The 19,458-nt window shown below is 43.3% G+C and overlaps 1 protein-coding gene across 1 annotated transcript in view; it reads right to left on the bottom strand.

Moving 5' to 3' along the window:
• Positions 1-4,954, bottom strand: part of ARHGAP42 (Rho GTPase activating protein 42) — a 181,414-nt gene extending 176,460 nt beyond the window's left edge. The window contains exon 1 of the mRNA XM_070943987.1: positions 4,801-4,954. Coding sequence (XP_070800088.1) covers positions 4,801-4,954 — 154 coding nt within the window. The remainder of the gene's footprint in view (positions 1-4,800) is intronic.
• Positions 4,955-19,458: the final 14,504 nt, after the last annotated feature.

The following is a 19,458-nucleotide window of genomic DNA, read 5'->3' on the forward strand; positions in this document are numbered from 1 at the left end:
GACCCCTGTTCTAGAGAAAATGACTAGAGACATTACTTCCATAAGTGTGACTTTGATTGTTAATGTGATTATTTTATTCTAGACTCACCAATAAGGGCACTTCCCTGGGCAAAGCATGCCCTGTGAACATGAGGATTTAAAGAATTCAATGGTCCAAGTTTTAAAATTATCTTAACAAATCCCTCACAACATGCCAATTCTCTATGAATTTTCACTAAGCTGAATTAAAACATGCCACAGCCTTAATATTTTCGGCAACCAAGTTCTGTTCTTTTAGGCAGCACCAGATTGCAAATGAGGACCAGGCAACCCAACCAGCATACCAGATTTAGATTGCAGAATTTGGGTAAACACTAGATGGCGGCAAAAAGTTAGTTGTATGGATTTCTTTACTGCCAGCTAGTGGTCATTCTAGGTTTTACAGCACAGACATTTGCTACTGGATTATTTGTGAGCTCCACACAAATTTAAATACGTGAATTATTATTAACTGTGTACATGGCGGAGACAGAGATACTTATTTTAGCCTGCTGACAGAACATTTAGTGACCATAAGATCTATGCAATAAAATGAAGCTCTTGTCCCTCTACACTTCACAACAGACTACAAGAAAAACAATGGTTTTTTTTTCTTTCCTACTAAGGGTTTCTGTCTCCTGGGCATATTTTAGATAAGGATCAAACAAACAATACAGGAAGTTTATTGCACAGGTTAAAAGAAAATGTAAATAACATTGTGGAAGGGAGAGAGCAGCAGCCCAAGAAGGAGTTTAACTAGTCTACTGTTGTCTAAAAGAAGAATTAATCCTCCCAAGTTGATAGCTCTTTTAAAGGAAAACCCTCCCAGTTTTATCCCAAAGATGCTTTTTCAAGAGGCAATTGGACTTTCTGGTTTTTCTTTGAAGAGGTTTCGCTTCTCAGAGCTGAAGAAGCTTCTTGGATGAGAAGCAAAATGTCTTCGAAGAAAAAACAGAAAGTCCAGTTGCCTCTTGAAAAAGCACCTTTGGGATAACCATGGCCTGGATGACTGAGAATCTCCAGTCTGGGAGACATCCTCCCAGTTCTACTGGGAAATACCATCTCTATGAAAACATTAGTTTGGAAGAAAAGACTTTCAACAGCAATACCACAAGGTGGAAAAAAAAACCCCTGACCTAGATAATTATCAACGGAACATATCAACTCAAAAGTTCTAACTTGAGGCACAATATAACCAAGCTCTAATTATCTTTCTAACTTGCAGGCTCACATACTCTTTCTCAGAATACAAAACTGGAAAAGATGGAAGGAAACAGAAGAGGACAACCAACAGACGTAAAGAATTACAACAAGGTCGCATCTCTGAGAGATCTGAAGCAGGGGTCTCCAACCTTGGTCACTTTTAAGACTTGTGGACTTCAGCTCCCAGAGTCCCATGAATTCTGGGAGTTGAAATCCACAAATCTTAAATGGCCAAGGTTGGAGACCCCTGATCTGAAGGATCACATTGATAACAGATTCAAAACAGAACAAAACAGGCTATATAGCTTAGGAAGGGACCAAATCTATACGTATTTCCCTCTACAACATGCTTACTGTTTTCCTTTTTAAGTGTTTTACAATTGTTTGGGCTTCGCTTTAGCTTTTGTGATCATTGTTATTGCATTCATGTAAGCCACCCAGAGCTGTTAAGGGAGTGGGTAGCATTAAAAAAAAGTTCCTAAATGAGATAAATAAATATCCTGGGAAGACAGCCAGGTCTGCTTCCCTAGAGTAATTATGCATTTCTAAACATGTATTTCTTCCATACAGAGAGCACAGGCCCACACAGCATCTATGCGCTCTGTCCTATGTAACCCCAGCTGAACTTGCTGCCAGCCCTCACTTCCAGGTAAAATGGATAACTGAAGCATCATTTAGCTGTCTTAATTTCTGGCTGCTTTTACAGGATGCCCTGGGGGTGGGGAATCTGGAGCCCTACAAAAATATTACTGTACTCAATTAACCTCACGATGTATTTTGCGGCCATATCATTTAGGATAGCGGGAATTGCAATGCACATTTAAAGTGCCCAGAATATTTCTACCTATATTACAGGGAGTCCTTGACTTACAAATTTTCATTTCGTGATTGTTCGAATTTACAACGGCGCTCAAAAAAGGGACTTATGACCATTTTTCACACTTACGACCTCTGCAGCATCCCCATGGTCATGTGATCAAAATTCAGAGGCTTGGCAACTGGCTCATACTTATGACAGTTGCAGTGTCCCGGGGTCATGTGATCATCATTTTTTGCAGCCTTCCGAACAAGCAAAGTCTATGTGGAATCCAGATTCACTTTACAACCGTGTTACTAACTTAACAAGCACAGTGATTCACTCAACAATGGTGACAAGAAAAGTCATACAAGGAGGCAAAATTCGCTTCACCACTGTCTTGCTTAGCAATAGAAATGTTAAGCTCTATTGTGGTCAAGGATTTGTTTGCAACTCTTGTGAGAAAGGTATTCCCTTTGTATTTTACTACGTATCTTGGAAACTTTTCTTTAGTGTCTCTCCTCCGCCATTTAGTTATACACCCACAAATGTTCAGGCATCAAAGCAACTAATCCCCAGTTTATATCTCTTTGAACCTACCTCATAGGCGGAAAAAAATAAAATAAACCAAACACACCACCTACCACGTGTTTTATCTTCCGAGTAAAGCCACAGACAGTTTCTTAAGATTGTAAACATCTACGAGGGGAAGCAGCTGTACAGGTAGTCCTCGACTTATGAGCACAATTTGCCTAAAATTTCTGTTGTTAACAGAATGTTACAGATGACAGATGTTAAGTGAGTCTTGCTCCATTTTATGAGCTTTCTTGCCACTGTTTGCAAAGGGAATGACTGCAATTATTATGTTAGTAACGCTGTTGTTAAATGAGTCTGGCTCCCCCGTTGACATCACTTGTCAGAAAGTCACAAAAAGGGATTGCATGACCCCGGGACAGTCACCATCATAAATACGAGCCAGTTGCCAGTATCTGAATTTTGATCACGTGACCATGGGGATATTGCAATGCTGGTTAAATATGACCAGCGGTCATAAGTCAATTTTCTGAGTGCTGTTGTAACATTGTATGGTCACTAAATGAACTGTTCTAAGTCAAGGACTACCTGCATTTTGGCAGATTGATATACACACCCAAATAAGCACCCACATATACATACATACATATTCAGTAGATTTTTATCTTGCTCTTTTCTGACCGGATGGTTGTAATAAATGATTTTGATTTGATACAGGATTTTTTTCCCTTCTGATTCTCTCATCAGAGACTTCCTTTGAAATCATATTTCAATACTCATGAAAAGTAACCAGAAAAGACCATTCAAATATTATGATGAACTTCTCCGTTCCTCATCTGAGATTACCCAGCAAACGTTCTAAGTGCGAAGTCACTTTTTTTCAGCACCCATTTAACTTCAGTCACTAAACAAACCGCTGTAAATCGAACTACCTGCATGGGAGGAGGGAGGAGGAGAAGCTGGTCTGCCCAGCATCCTGCACGTCTGTCTGCAAAAGGGAAAAAAACATGCAGGGCAATAGGATCTCACAAGTTCTTGATTGCAGAAAATACGACTTCAGCAACAGAGTGGTCAATGCCTGGAATGCACTACCTGACTGACTCTGTGGTTTCTTCCCCAAACCCCCAAAACTTTAACCTTAGACTGTCTATTGTTGACCTCACCCCATTCCTAAGAGGTCTTTAAGTGTGTGTGGGGGGGGAAGGCGTGCATAAGCGCACCAGCGTGCCTACCGTCTCTGTCCTACTGTCCCCATTTATTCGTATCCCTCTCCTGTACTCATAACAGTGATGAAATCCAATTTTTTTTAACAACCAGTTCTGTGGGCATGGCCTGGTGGGCGTGGTGTGGTTTGATAGGCATGGCTTGGTGGGCATGGCAGGGGAAGGATACTGCAAAATCTCCATTCCCACCCCACTCCAGGGGAAGGATATTGCAAAATCTCCATTCCCTCCCCACTCCTGGGGGAAGGATATTGCAAAATCTCCATTCCCACCCCACTCCAGGGGAAGGATACTGCAAAATCTCTATTCCCACCCCACTCCAGGCGAAGGATATTGCAAAACCTCCATTCCCACCCCACTCTGGGGCCAGCCAGAGGTGGTATTTGCCGGTTCTCCAAACTTAAAGTTTCCACTACCGGTTCTCCAGAACCTGTCAGAACCTGATGGATTTCACCCCTGTTTCATAATTACGTCTATACTTACATCTGTTATCTAATTCATGCTTGACTGACTGACTGACTGACTGACTGACTGAATAAATAAATTAAATAAATAAATTAAAATAAATAAAGTCAGTCAGTCAGGGGGGATGGGGGGGGATAAGAAATTTGGATGAAAAGCAGAGAAAAGAAATTGAACCTTTCCATTTCAAATCAAACCCATTTCAAAATCCAAAACGCTAGGCTGGCGGGAGAGGCGCTTCGGCTCCTCACGGAGGCGGCGTTGAAGACTTTGCATGTGTGCACCCCGAAAATGCATGCATGCATGCATGCATGCGCGCGCGCGCGCAGCTCACCCTCCGCGCGTGGAATGGAATGCGAAGCCCCACTCCACGCCCCCGGTGGTTTGGTGTTTTTATTTTTTTGGGGGGGGGGGAGGGGGTGGTCTTTTTTTTTTTTTTGCTATATCCGCCGGGTCCATTGAAACAAAAGAGCGGCCCTTTCCCCTGAGCAACTCCAGCGCCGGCGGGGGCCCCCCCCCCCACATCCAGCCTCGCCCTGCCCTTGCCCTTTTTTAATTACTCACTCCGGAGCGCCCCGATGAGGAGGCTGCCGTCCTTGATCAGCTCCTTAATGAACTTGTTGGTCCTCTCCAGCTCCACCTCGTGACATTTCAGCCTCTCCCTGAAATCCGGACTGTCCAAGTAGGAATCGCTGAACTCCAGCGTGGGCAGCCCCATGGCTGGCTTGCAAAAAAAAAACCCACCCCACCCGGGTGCAGAGGAGAGAGCAAAACGGTGGGGAAAGGCAGAGCAAGCAAGCAGGCAGGCAGGCAGGCAAGCAAAGGGCTGGGTCTTCCTCCCCGCTTCGGGGGTCTCTCCTGACTCCCAAGACGCTGTCAGCTGCTTACATGCTCCGGCCAGCAGGACATCGCCGGCTCAGAGACGCCTTCCGGCCGATTGGTAAAAACTCTTCCCCGTTTCCCGCGGAGCTTTTTTCTTTTTGTAATTTTTTTCCTGGGCCGGCCGGGGCGGCTCTTCTGCCCTCAACGCGAGCAGCTGCGCTGAGAAAGAAGGCAGGATCCCGCCTCCGGCCCAATCAAATAGCGCCAGCCCCCCCCCCTCCCCTTCCACTTTCTTTTCTTTTCTTCTTTCTTTCTTTCTTTCTTTTTTTTTTCCCCTGCCGTGCCACGCCCCCCGCCCCTCCTTTAAGAGGTTGAAAAGGACCACCCACCTCCTCTTCCAAAAGTTCGCCCGGGAGAAGCGCGAACTTTTTGCTCGTTGTATTATTATTATTATTATTATTATTATTATTATTATTATTATTATTATTATTATTATTATTATTATTATTATTATTATTATTATTATTATTATTATTATTATTTATTTTATTTTATTTTATTTTATTTTATTTTATTTTATTTTTTGGTTCGATTTATACACCGCCCTTTTCCGGAGACTCAGGGCGGCTTACAATGCTTTTAAGCAATAGCCTTCATACTTTTGTATATACCTGCTTAGTAGGGCTTTCCTCCCCCCCCCCAAGCGGTGTTCTTTTTTATACAAAGTCAGCTTATTGCCCCCACAAACTGAGTCCTCATTTTTATTATTATTTTGGGGGGGGGGGGCTGCCCACCTTTCTCGTTCAAAGTCTCCTACGAAGTCAGAAGCAGATTGGTTTATTAAAAGTCATTCTCCAGCAATAAAATAAGAGAGGAGACAATAAAAACAATTCTAGCAATTAAGGCTAGAGAGTAACTGAGTTTGACCTTTCTTCTTCTTCTCAGCTAAGGGATTCCTCAGTCAACTTGGAATTTTCCCTTCCTTCTCTACCGTGGTGATATAATAATAATAATAATAATAATAATAATAATAATAATAATAATAATAATAATAATAATAATAATAATAATAATAATAATAATAAGCATTTCTTAAAGCAGACCTGAGTATTTTCTGCCCCCCCCCCCCGGCCATATCCGGTTCTTTGGCTGTCCCTGTCTGGCCCACAGAAGGTCCATCGGAAATTAGAAATCAAATGTAAAATGAGGCATATCATGTATTCTTACCGGTAGTAGCTGATCAAAGCCATGTAATTTACTGCTTTTTATAAAATTTAATATTGAGCAGAATTAAGTATATAACCTCTTAGTTAGTTCCATCCTCTGCAACAGTGCGGGTTTTTTTTTTCTTCCTGGGACCCCTTGGGAAAATTAATTGCCCACCCCTGTCTTAAATCAATTGATTGATTGTCTTAAAAAGTGTTGCTACTAGGATTCATGGGATCCCCCAAAAGCAAACTAGGTAAAAGCTCTGTTGAAGTCCTCCCCGTCATTGTTAAAAGTGGGGAGGAGTTCCGAGAGGAAAAAAAGTTTAATAATTTATAAGCCACTCTGTATTTAAATCTAAATATTTATGTATTTAAATTTATGAGCCACCCAACTTGAATAGATCCTTGGCAGGATCCTAAAGCTGGAAAATATAAGGAAAAGTTTATAGGATTCATAAATGACTTGATTTGATACAGGCTTTTTCAAGAATTCAAGTAAAATACAGAATAACAAATATGCACTCCTTATTTTTAAGGGCTAAAAGCAAAGCAATTTATCTTCAGTATCTTTGGGCAACAACCACAGTAAATAGGGCGGTGCGATTGTAATTATGGGTAGACTGAGTTGAACCAAATCTTGCTGATTCATAGCTTGGGCTCAAAGGTGTCCGGAAGGTATAAATAACCTTGGAAAATTTTGCCCACACAGATATCTAATTATTTATGAAAAGCTTTATCAGTTGGATTTCTGCTTGACCTATTGAGTTGTTACATATAAGTGAATATTCTGGTGAATATTTTACCATATAAATTTGCTTAGATCAGAGTTACATCATAGAGTTGTAAGGCAACCTGAGTCACTGATTTAATATGAAATTTAAGTAGAAATTATATAAATTGAATGAATACATGAATAAAACTTTCCTCGACTAGTGGTTCTCTGTCTCATAATCTTATATTCTCAAATCAATTTATTAAAGAATCTGATTAAATTTATCACATCTGGTCTGCATAAATTCACACAGCTATTAAATGGGGGTTGGTTTGTTTTTAATTTGATTTATATGCCGCCCTTCTCCGGAGACTCAGGGCGGCTTACAATGCGTTAAGCAATAGCCTTCATACTTTTGTATATTTATACAAAGTCAGCTTATTGCTCCCACAAACTGGGTCCTCAATTTACCTACCTTAGAAAGGATGGAAGGCTGAGTCAACCTTGAGCCTGACGAGATTCGATCTTACTTTAATTGCAGACAGCTGGTGTTAAATTACAGAGTTCTGTCTGTTGAGCTATCCAGGCTTCCCGAATCTGAGTGATTTTGTCATGCAGATACTGTACAAAGTCCTCGGCTCTACCCTCCAAGGGGTCCTCCCGCACTCCCTGGTGGAGCAAGGAACGGCTCCCGCCATGCCTGCCCCTCCCACCCACAGTACTGATGGCAAAAACATCTTCTGGATAAACTCTAACCCCTTCCTTGGCCCCGGAACCCCCACCCCCCATGCCGTGCCTCGCAACAAGACCTGGCCCTCTCCTAGGTGGGTTATCCCCCATACCCACAGCCCTAATTCTAATCTGACCCTCCCTCTCCCTGGAGCCCCTTAAAAGTTTAGCTAAAAATTTATGTAAAAAACCCCTCAACCCCCTCTTCGCTGCATGCCACCTCTCTGGGCTCCAAAGCCCGTCATCAAAGTAGGTCCTCGATAGCATGGAGGGCCAGGCCTGCGAGAGGGGGGAGTCTCGCAGTGCAAGAAGTTCGGCGGCCGAGTGCATCCAAAAGATCGGAAAAGGTGGAAATGTCATCTGGCCAGGGTTCCATAGAGTAGTCTAAAACATCCTGAAAAAGGAGAGGCAGCAAACTCAAGACGTGGGTAAAACTGGACTCCACTGTCCTCTCATGACAGTGGGAGAAGTCTCGTGCCATTTCAACAAAACTCAGAGGGTGTCCCTCCAGGCCATCCTCTCACGATGGCTAGCCAAGATGGAGTTGGCTATGGAGAGATTCGACAGTCTGTCCTCTCTGGTAGGGAAACGGCAGTCGAAAACCGGACTGTCTAGTTTAATGAAAAGAAGGACTATGGGTGACATGATAACAGTGTTTCTATGTATATCTAAGGCTGCCACAAAGAAGAGAATGTCAACCTATTGTCGAAAGCACCCGAAGGTAGGACAAGAAGCAACGGATGGAAACTAATCAAGGAGAGAAGCAACCTTGAACTAAGGAGAAATTTCTTGACAGTGAGAACAATTACTCAAGACTTGCCTCCAGAGATTGGAGATATTCCAACACTGGAAGTTTTTAAGAAGAGATTGGACAACCTTTTGTCTGAAATGGTATAAGGTTTCCTGCCTGAGAAACAGGTTGGACTAGAAGACCTCCAAAGTCCCTTCCAACTCTGTTATTCTGTTATCATTGAGAGATTAGATCTGTGGGAAGTTCCAACCAAGAAGTAAATTCAAATGATTTCTTCAATCTAGGTGGGGTTGGAACACGCTTGGTACTGTTGGAGCAGTCATTCTTTAAGACTAAACCAAGAAATTAGAGTAAACAATGAGAGCTAAACTTTTAAAACATTATTCCCTGTTCTGCATTCTTAAAGAAATATTAGATACAGGTGGTCCTCGATTTACGACTACAATTGGAGCCCAAAATTTCCATTGCTAAGCAAGACAGTTGTTAAGTGAGTTGTGTCCCATTTTATGACCTTTTTGCCATATAAGTTACCTTTATTTTTCAGAGTATAAGACGCACCTTAGTTTTTGGGGAGGAAAATAGGGGGGGGGGAAATCTGCCTACCAGGTATTATCTGGCTAGTGTCCTTGCCTGGTCAGCTTCAACACATTAGTTCGCTCTCTGGTTTTGAGGTTGGGGCTGGTTGGGGCTAAAAAACAGCTTCTAAACCACAGCTGATCATTGGACAGTGCAGCAATTAGAAAAGCAGGCAAAGCACGGAGGATCGCTTCGGTCATGTTGGGGTTGAAAAACAGCTTCATAAACACTGCTGATCATCGGAAGGAGCTCCAGTGACTAAAGCAGGCGAAACGCGCAAGGGGTAAGAGAAGGCAGCAGCTGTTCCGGGTAGCCATTTTGGGCACACATATCATATTTTCAGCCTCCAAGTCCGTCACATTTTCAGGTGGCAATCAGCGGCGATGTGCTTTGGCGATCCCCGCAGCCTTGAAGGGCTGGCTCTCAAACGCAGCGTTTGGAGGCTGAAAACACGACACACGGAGCCCAAAAACACAAGCCATTGTCCATGGCAATCTCTGCAGCCAGGAAGAGGACGCGTGGGGTCCAAAGGGTGGGGGACGGTGGGTGGGCAGGGTTACATTCGGAGTATAAGACGCACCCAAATTTTCAGCCTCTTTTAGGAGGGGAAAAAAGTGTGTCTTATATTCCGAAAAATATGGTAAGGGAATCATTGCAATAGTTAAGTGAACCTGGATTTCCCCCACTGACTTTTCTTGTCAGAAGCCAGCTGAGAAGATTACAGATGGTGATTATGTGACCTCTGGACAGTACAACTGTCATAAACATATGCTAGTTGCCAAGCATCCAAATTTTGATCATGTGACTGACCATGGGGATGCTAATCCTTGTTTTACAGCCATTCATTTAGCTCAGGCGTGTCCAACCTTCAACCCTCAAGTCACATGCGACCCTGGACTGCTAATAATGACATCCCACTATTATGTGATATGCAGTCCAAGACAATTCCTCTTCACTCAGCGAGGCTCCGGCAAATCCAAAGATTGGACATCCATGGTTTAGTGATTGTTCGAAGTTTCAGTGGCACTGAAAATAGTGATTTACACCAGTGGTAGGTTTCAAAATTTTTTACTACCAGTTCTGTGGGTGTGGCATGGCTTGGTGGGCATGGCAGGGGAAGGATACTGTAAAATCTCCATTTCCACCACACTTCAGGGAAAGGATACTGTAAAATCTCCATTCTCTTCCCAATCCAGGGGAAGGTTACTACAAAATCCTCATTTCCTCCCGATCAGCTGGGACTTGGGAGGCAGAGAATATATGGGAGTGGGGCCAGTCAGAATTTTTACTACCGATTCTCTGAACTACTCAAAATTTCCGCTACCAGTTCTCCAGAACTGGTCAGAACCTGCTGAAACCCACTTCTGATTTACACCCAGTCCTCACCCTGATAACCATTGCAGCTGACTAATATACAGTTAACACTATATTATTCATTAAGGTTCTGAAGAGATTTAAATAAGTTCTACAAATGGGGCCAAGCAGAAGAAGTCTTGTCAATTTCCTGAGTGAGTGACTTGATCATATGAGCACCTCGGCAGAAACTGCTGGGGCAGCCGCAGTAATGTTCACTGGCTCCAAAATTTTGGATGCAATGGCAGTCGGAATCCTATTTTTAACATGTTTCAATCACGTAGTCCTAAAACAGGACATGAGTTTGATCCTCTAGCACACCTGCCATGCTGAAGGCAGTGACCATTGCTGAAGAGTAGAGTTTAATATTGTGGGGAATAAAACATCAGGTCATCTCAAACATTTAGCTTTGTTGTTGTTAATAATTTTATTTATTTCTATCCTACCTTTATTATTTTTACAAACAGCCAAAATGGTAAACCTATCCAGCACATCTTCCTCCTCCTATTTTTACCAACAACATCCCTGTCAGGTAGGTTGGGCTGAGAGAGAAAGAGTGAGTGATTGGCCCAAAGTTGGCCCAAAGCCTGACTAGGTGACTCAGTGGCTAAGACACTGAGCTTGTCGATCAGAAAGGTTGACAGTTCGGCAGTTCGAATCCCTAGTACAGGTCTCCTGCGTGAGCAGGGGGTTGGACTACATAACCTCCAAGGTCCCTTCCAACTCTGTTACTGTTAAAATCATCCAGTCAACCTGAATTCAGTCTCCTGCTTTCTAGCCTAGTGCCTTAACTCTGAAACCAAACTATCTCTCAAAAGAGATATAAATATATATTTTTTAAAAAAAATGCAAAAAGAGGCATCGGAGAAAATAATTCAACCGCACAGCAGAAAAATACAAGGCCTGAATTTAACAGTCACCACAAGCCCAGCTTTTATATGCATGCTGAGCAAAAGAGTTCAGAAATGGAAGCTTGCCATACCAGCTCTTACTGAACAATTCCCAACAGGCCTGGCCTGCAGAGCTAGGAATGAGTGATGCTGGGAGTTGTAGTTCAATTACAGCTGGAGGGCCACAGTGATTTTCAGACTGTGGAGGAACTGTCAAACAAACAGCGCCTCTGTTTTCTTTCTTAATGAATGTAATCCTGAAAGGAAAAAAAAAAAACATAAGAGAAAAATTCAAAAGCTTTTCATATAGAGATCAAAGGCCTCTGGATCCCTTGTAACATTACTGGTGATTATGTAATAACAATCTCATCTGGAATCAAGCTTAGTTAAGGGCCTGTTAGTAATATCTGGACTGGTGGTTTTTTTTCTCTGAATAAGACCTATCCTGAAAATAAGACCTAGCATGTTTTTATGAGTGTGCCTAATATAAGCCCTACCCCCCAAAATAAGGCCTACTTAAGAGCCATCTGGTTGCTCGTGATACCACAGCCGCGAGGTGGGGAGATGGAGCTGCCCCACACGCCATGCACCAGCTTACCTCAGGGCCCCCACAGCCAGGCCATCCACACCCCGACACCTGCCTCGCAGCTGCAGCACTAGCAACCATGTGCAGCAGTAGCCCACATGCCGCCGGCCCACTTCTTCTGCTTCCTTGTGGCCGCAATGGAGCAGGAGGTCAAGCGGTATGGTAGTGCTACAGCCGTGAGGTGAGGCAGGTGTTGGGGCATGGATGGCTTACCTGAGGGGAACCTGAGGTAAACTGGTGCAGGGCACATGGAGCAGCTCCACCCCCCGCCTCATGACGGTGGCACTAGCACACCGCGCAGCCTCCTGCCCCATCGCGAGCAAGCAGAAGTGGGCCTTGTACATGGGAAAAAATAAGACACCATCGAAAATAAGTCCTAGTGCTTATTTTGGGGGCCAAGGGTATTTCGGGGAAACACGGGTAAGCCTCAATTTACAATCACAATTGGGACTGGAATTCTGGTTGTAAATTATTGAGTTGTAATCCAAGGCACCTTGTGATGGGATCAGATGTTTTTGATGTTTTTTTTATGGTAGTTGTTAAGTAAATCTTGCAGTCATAAATCGAATCCACTTCCTGGATGGGCGTTTTTTTGTTGTTAAGTGACTGATTGTAAATTGAGATCTACCTGTATTTCATAGGATGATGTAACCTTGTTCAGAGAGTAGACGGTAAGTTTTTCTTGGCAACTCAAACATATAAGGAATTCAAGAATACAAAAAGCCAATAACATTTATCGTAGAAAAGCTAACAAAACCATGGTGGAAGAATTCCAGTGATTGCTGGGTAAAGGTAAAGGTAAAGGTTCCCCTCGCACATATGTGCTAGTCATTCCCAACTCTAGGGGGCGGTGCTCATTTCCGTTTCAAAGCCAAAGAGCTGTCCGAAGACGTCTCCGTGGTCATGTGGCCAGCAAGACTAAATGCTAAAGGCGCACAGAACGCTGTTACCTTCCCACCAAAGGTGGTCACCTATTTTTCTACTGGCATTTTTTACGTACTTTTGAACTGCTAGGTTGGCAGAAGCTGGGACAAGTAACCGGAGCTCACCCCATTATGCAGCACTAGGGATTCGAACCGCTGAATTGCCGACCTTTCTATTGACAAGCTCAGCATCTTAGCCACTGAGCCCCCACGTCCCTCTTTTGCTGGGTATGAAATTCAAAGTGTTTTTTTTTTTAATAATGAAATCAGGCTTCCCATTTGTGCGTTATTTCCTTGCCCTTGCAATGAATGAATGAATGGACGGGGAAGTGCGGAAGAAAGATGCTACATTGGAACAGGAGAAGGCATTCTTCTGGTTTGTTTTGTTTTGCCTCCGGCAACAACATCTGCATGAGTGGTTATGCCATGGAAACAATCCCAGAAACTTTTTTTCAACATACAGAATTGTTTTCAGCAAACAACAGCATGGTCAGGACCCAGTTAGCGATCTTGTCACGTTTTGAGCATATAAAGACCTGGTGCTCCATATCTGTTTTCCAGCTCATCAAATTATGCCCAAAGAGCGGCGGTCTTCAAATTAAAATCTCTGCTGGTTCCCACAATGCCTAAGCAGACGTGGCAAGAACCATAAGGAAGAAATGTCAAATGAACTTTTCCTAACAGGAGAGAGTGTATATGTTGGGGGATGTTGAGGTGGACGGGGAGGAGGAAAGACCGGGAAGAGGCCTCCCTATTTTCATATGTAAGGCTAGTATTAATGGGGAAAATGTCCTTTGCTTGACTTCTTTCTATCCTTGTTATTTTTCTCAGTTCCTGTGTTTTTATTGTATTATGAGAGCAACAGTTCTCAGTCTGCATGCCAATGCATTCAGTTCAGAGAACGTTGGTTTTCTGCTGATACATGTATTTTTTTTTATATACATAACTCCCTGTATTGTTTTAAAATGCAGATGTTTTCTTAGGACCCTAATGGTTGTATCTCTGAGCATATATGCATTCAAAGGTCATTACTTTAGTATAAAACATGTTGTGCAAAGCATCCAACCCAGGCTTCTTCTTCTTCTTCTTCTTTTTTTAAAGAAGGTGATTAAATTTTAGGTCAATTTTTTTAACACTCATAATCTGAGAAGCAAGAGCCTTCAAGGCTTTGGAACAATAAACAGAAGTATAATGTAGCCTTAAGGTGGAATTCTTTGGGCGCCTGCTGTTTGAGTAGATGGGGTGCATCACGGTACTAAAAATGAAAAGGTTCAACAAATTTTTTAAAAAAATAAAGTGGCAAAATAGGGCATAGTTTTGCATAATGTCTGTACATATTAAAGTATGTGTATGGGCTATAAAAATGTTTTAAATAGAAATATATAGCATCGCATCTTAACCACTGCCAAGGTCATTAAGTAGTTTGTCTGAGCTAGGGGTGTCAAACTCAAGGCCCGCGGGCCGGATTTGGCCCAGGGGGTGCTTAAATCTGGCCCACGGGGCTGCCCTGGAAACAGCAAAGGACTGGCCTGCGGTGCCTCTGGCAGCCAAAATGGAAAACGGGAGGACCACGCGCAGTCACCCCACACCCTGTTTTGGAGAGCAAAGTGCTGCAGGAGGCCGTCCAGGCTGAGAATGGGATGCGGGGGGCCTCGTGTGGCCCCTCCATGCCCTGTTTGGGCTGGTAGGGTGCTGCAGGAGGTATCCGTCCCATCTCCCTCCACCCACCCACCCCGGCCGGCCTGCGGAAGAGAACTACAATGCTGACCCGGCCCTGGAAGAAATCCTGTTTGACACCCTGGTCTGAGCCAGACCTAATCAAAGAGAGAACCAACCTAGAAATAAGGAGAAATTTCCTGACAGTGAGAACAAGCCCGCTCGAGGAATGCTGCAGAAGTCACTTTTTTCAGTCTGGTGTAACTTCGAATGATCACTAAACGAATGATCATAAGTCGAGGACTACCTGCAGGCATGCCTTCCATGGAGCCATTTTCTTCATCAGTGTCATATCTCAAATGGTAATGTGTGCCTGATGGCTTTAAAAAACTGGGAATCATTACAATAAAGAGTAGACAATGAAAATAATCCAACATTATTATCAGGCAGCGCAACCAATAGTCAAGTTATGGGAAGAGACCTAAGAATACCAATTTTTTAGCCAATGTATTCTGGGTTAGCATTCCTCAACACAGTGCCCTCCAGATACATTGGATTTGTTTACCTGCAGGTTGTAATTATTATTATTATTATTATTATTATTATTATTATTATTATTATTATTATTATTTTATTTCTATACCGCCCTTCTCCCGAAGGACTCAGGGCGGTGTACAGCCTATTAAAAGCACAAGACAAACATCAATTAAAATAATTTAAAATTATTAAATAATTCGGCTCAATTTAAAACCCCAGAAATTTAAAACACCCAATTTAAAATTATTATGTTGAAAGCCCGGCCTGGCGGAACAGCAGGGTCTTAAGGGCACAGCGAAATACCCTGAGGTTGGAGATCTTACGCATTTCCGGGGGCAGTTCATTCCACAGGGCTGGGGCTCCCACAGAGAAGGCCCTCCCCCTGGGTGTCGCCAGCCGACATAATTTGGCCGATGGCACCCTGAGGAGACCCTCTCTGTGGGAGCGAACTGGCCGGTGGGAGGCTATTGGTGGCAGAAGTCGGTCTCAAAGGTACCCGGGTCCTATGCCATGGAGCGCTTTAAAGGTGGTGACCAACACCTTTAATCGCACCTGGAAGACCACTGGGAGCCAGTGCAGCTCATGAGGAGGGGTGTCACGTGGGCACAACGATAATAAGGTTCCAGCACATCTAAAGCCATCAAGTTTAGGAAGGCTGGTTGAGACAGGAGGCAAGGCAGAAGTAATAAAACCAGTCTAAAAACCCTGTGCAAATAAGAATGTTTTTACCCGGTGCCAAAAAGATTATGAGCTTACACCATCTATACTTCCTTAAGGATAGTATTCCAAAGGCCTTCTGAGAAATAAACTGGGTGTATGCTGATATTCTATCTCGGAGTAATATTTTGCATTTTAACAGAGACCAAATGTAATTTTATTTTATTATCCCGCGTAAGCCACTTGGGGGATACTTCTGGCAGGTTAGCCAGTAATTGAGCCAAGATTCTCACATAACAAGTTTTGACTTGAATTTGGGAATGAAATCCTTTTCACATGGAATAGAATAAATACTGCTGGGAGGAGGAGGAGGAAGAGGGGGAGGGATATAGTAGTTGTAGACTAATGAGAATATTTGTAGCTCAGGGTTATAGGCAGTGGTGGGTTTCAAAAATTTTTGCTACCAGTTCGGTGGGCGTGGCTAGGTGGGGGGCATGTGGCTGAGTGGGCTTGGCCAACTTGACATCACTCATGCCCACGCCCACTCAGTCACATGACCCCCCCCCCAGCCATGCCCATAGGAAAAGTTAGGAAAATTTTTGGAATTTCCACCTATCTACCCCCACTCTCCCTTCACCAGTTGCTCCCGTTTCCCCTCTTTTAGTGGCCCTGGCCCTAGCCCCATTTCCTCCCCCATCACCGCCTCTTTGTTCGGGCTGCTTACCTTCCACGGTGGCTGGTCCAGAGTCTGGAAGGCAAGCTGACCAGAGTTTTCGACAGCCCCCAGCCAGCCACCACTGCTGGAAAGCGGCTGGCAAAGAAGCCTTTCTGGCAGGCTGCCTAAAAGTACCAAAGGTCACAGAAAAAGCTGTCACCGCCATGTTCTTCGTGCATGCACATCCCATTGGATTTGCAAGGCAATGGGATCCACATGCACGAAGAACATGGCAGCAATGAACATGGTGGGTAGGGCGAGGGAGCGGCAACTGGGGGACCAGTTCGGGGGCATAGCGAACTGGCCATCGCTACTGGTTTGGTGACCTTGGCCAAATTTCCGCCAATGGTTTGCGCTAACTGGTGTGAATCGGCTGAATACCACCTCTGGTCTTAGTGATCTCTAAGCTTGGTTGTTTTCTTGCAGACGTTTTATTACTCAGACTGTGTAACAGCATCAGTGTACTGATGATACACACTTAGAGAGCACAATACTATACACAATACAGTATAGTACAGTACAGTCTCAGAGAACACCAAGAACCCCTCATAGTTGTAGATTGCTTAGTCAGTTGACAATATGGCTGGTTTATAACAACAGAACAACATATACAATTAATAATACAGTGGACACTCGCAAACATACCAAGGTTTAATGTACATCAGAATAGAATGGTCTTAAGGAGCATGTAAAATGCAACAGTGCCAAAGCCCATTTATGTGGTGGCGCGGTGGTTAGAATACAGTATTGCAGGCTAATTCTGCCGACTGCCAGCAGTTCGATCCTGACCGGCTCAAGGTTGACTCAGCCTTCCATCCTTCCGAGGTGGGTAAAATGAGGACCCAGATTGTTGGGGGCAATATGCTGACTCTGCAAACCACTTAGAGAGAGCTGTAAAGCACTGTGAAGCAGTACATAAGTCTTAAGTGCTGTTTGTGAAAATGAGCAAAATTAGAAATGGGTAGGATGTGTACTGTCTGTACATGCATGTACTGTCTGTGTGAATATATAAATAGAGCCACCCAAGTTTGCTCTTGCTAACTGAGGAAGGGGAGGGAAAGAAAGCTACCCTGACCCAGAAGCCCTGGAAGGGAGGGGTATCATGAGATGAATATTTCTTCCCGCTTCTGCTCAGTTTGTGAAATGATTTTGAAATCTACAGAATCTCTCCAATCGTCACTAGCTTGAAGAAGACGGACTGCTGCTGTTTTCTTCAAATGACTTAATAAAGTTTTAGAAATTAAAAATGAAAATAACACCTCTTTCCCCTGCTTTTTATTGTGGTCTGTGGTGTCCAACTAAAATCTACTTCTGTGTAATTTAAAGCCGTTGTTTAATGTCCTGTGTTTTGAAATAACTCTTCAGTGTGAGAGTCCTCTGATATTTGAAGATTTGCTAAAACGTCTTTGCTACTCCAAAGTAACCATATCCAGTTCCTCCACCAACAATCCCTATTTAAGTGTTTCAAATGTTCCAAGTTTGGGAACATTTGGGTCACTCTCCTCTTGTCCTGCTGCAGTTTTACAATATCCGTCTACAAATGTTGTTCCCCAAACTAAATTTACTACAGGTAGTTCTCGACTTATGACTGGTCGCTTGACAATGGTTCAAAGTTTTGACATACTTCCCCAGAAGTACTTACAACCTGGAACAATAATTTTACAATGATGATAAGTACATTTTTTAAAATTATGGCACTTGTATCACCTGTGCAGTCACAAGATTGCATCTTGGGTGCTTGGCTTAGTTTTACCATCATTTGCAGCATTCCTTGGTCACATGACTGCAATTTGCAACATTTTTTTTTCTTGTTTTGTCATTTATTTCTGGTTTGCCCAAATATTCCTGAGAATGCTATAATATTCAGAAAAGTGGAAGGAAAAAGAAGAAGAGGATGACCAAAGCAGGGTCGAATGATTGAATTGCAGTGGCAACGGGTGATCCATTGGAAAACTTTCAAGGGCCATTTGGGAACAGATCTTCTTGAAAACGTAATATCTACAGTAGGATTGCTTCTAAGCTGATTTGGTGGCACAATGTCTGTCTGTCTGTCTCCATTTGTACAAAGTTAGCACCCACCCCTCTCCTATGAGAATCAAATATTTTGGGAAATATTAAAAAGGCAGAATATTATATTTCCCCTAAAAGAGAAATAGAAATCTTAAGGGAGACAGAAACTCAGCCCCAGTTCCCTACCTCCAGCAGATATTTGGTGCCCATTAAGAAAGACTGGGCCATCCAATCTACAAGACAATCTACAAGACAAAAGACCTTTGGCTTCAGGGTGATGGGATTAAGAAATGACCCTCCAGATAGGATTATCTAGCAGCAGAGTTTACTGCATTGCAAAATCACCTGGGGACATTGCATCACCTTCCAGGCTTCAACCAAACTTCTCAGAAAACCTACAGGGTTAGCTATGACCCCCTACAACAGCCAATAGAACACATGTTCTTGAACAGGAACAGGAAGCTCAAGGGCAAGGCCCAAGAGAAGGTATAAATAACCCTCATTCTCAACTACATGTGGTCAGCTGCACCAGGACCATGTGCTTGGTGGTCCTGTTCACCCTTAAACCCTCTTTCCAATCAACCTCCGTATTTCCAGTGTCTTTTTCCCTGCTTGGAACTGAACCAGATGGATATTTCTTCCAACACATCCATCCATCCATCCAAAATCCAGATTTATTTATTAATTTCTATCTTGCCTTTATTACTTTTTAAGTAGCTCAGGGTGGTACACATATCTAATGCTCCTTCCGTCTCCTATTTTCCTCACAACAGCAGTCCTGTGAGTTAGATTAGGTGGGAAGAGAGTGACTGGCCCCAAATCCCCCAGGGATTTCATTCCTGGTTTCTAGCCTGATGCCTTAACTACTAGACCAAACTGGTAGATAACCTCCATGTGCTCGTAAAGGGATACAGGGCTATTGGTCACCTTTTGATCAAGGTAATAAATATTATTTACAGTTTACTTGCTCTGTATGATTTATCTTTTTTTAGTCTCGTTCCTGCTAGAACTTTACGCCAGTTGGTAAAAATACTGTATTTTCAGATCAAAGTACTATCAAGGCGTTCTCAGCTCACTACAGTTTATAACTTAGTAAG

This window comes from Pituophis catenifer, unplaced genomic scaffold (genome assembly GCF_029215685.1).
Source record: "Pituophis catenifer annectens isolate HBS135680 unplaced genomic scaffold, rPitCat1.0.hap2 SCAF_4, whole genome shotgun sequence".
In the NCBI taxonomy this organism is placed as follows: Eukaryota; Metazoa; Chordata; class Lepidosauria; order Squamata; family Colubridae; genus Pituophis; species Pituophis catenifer.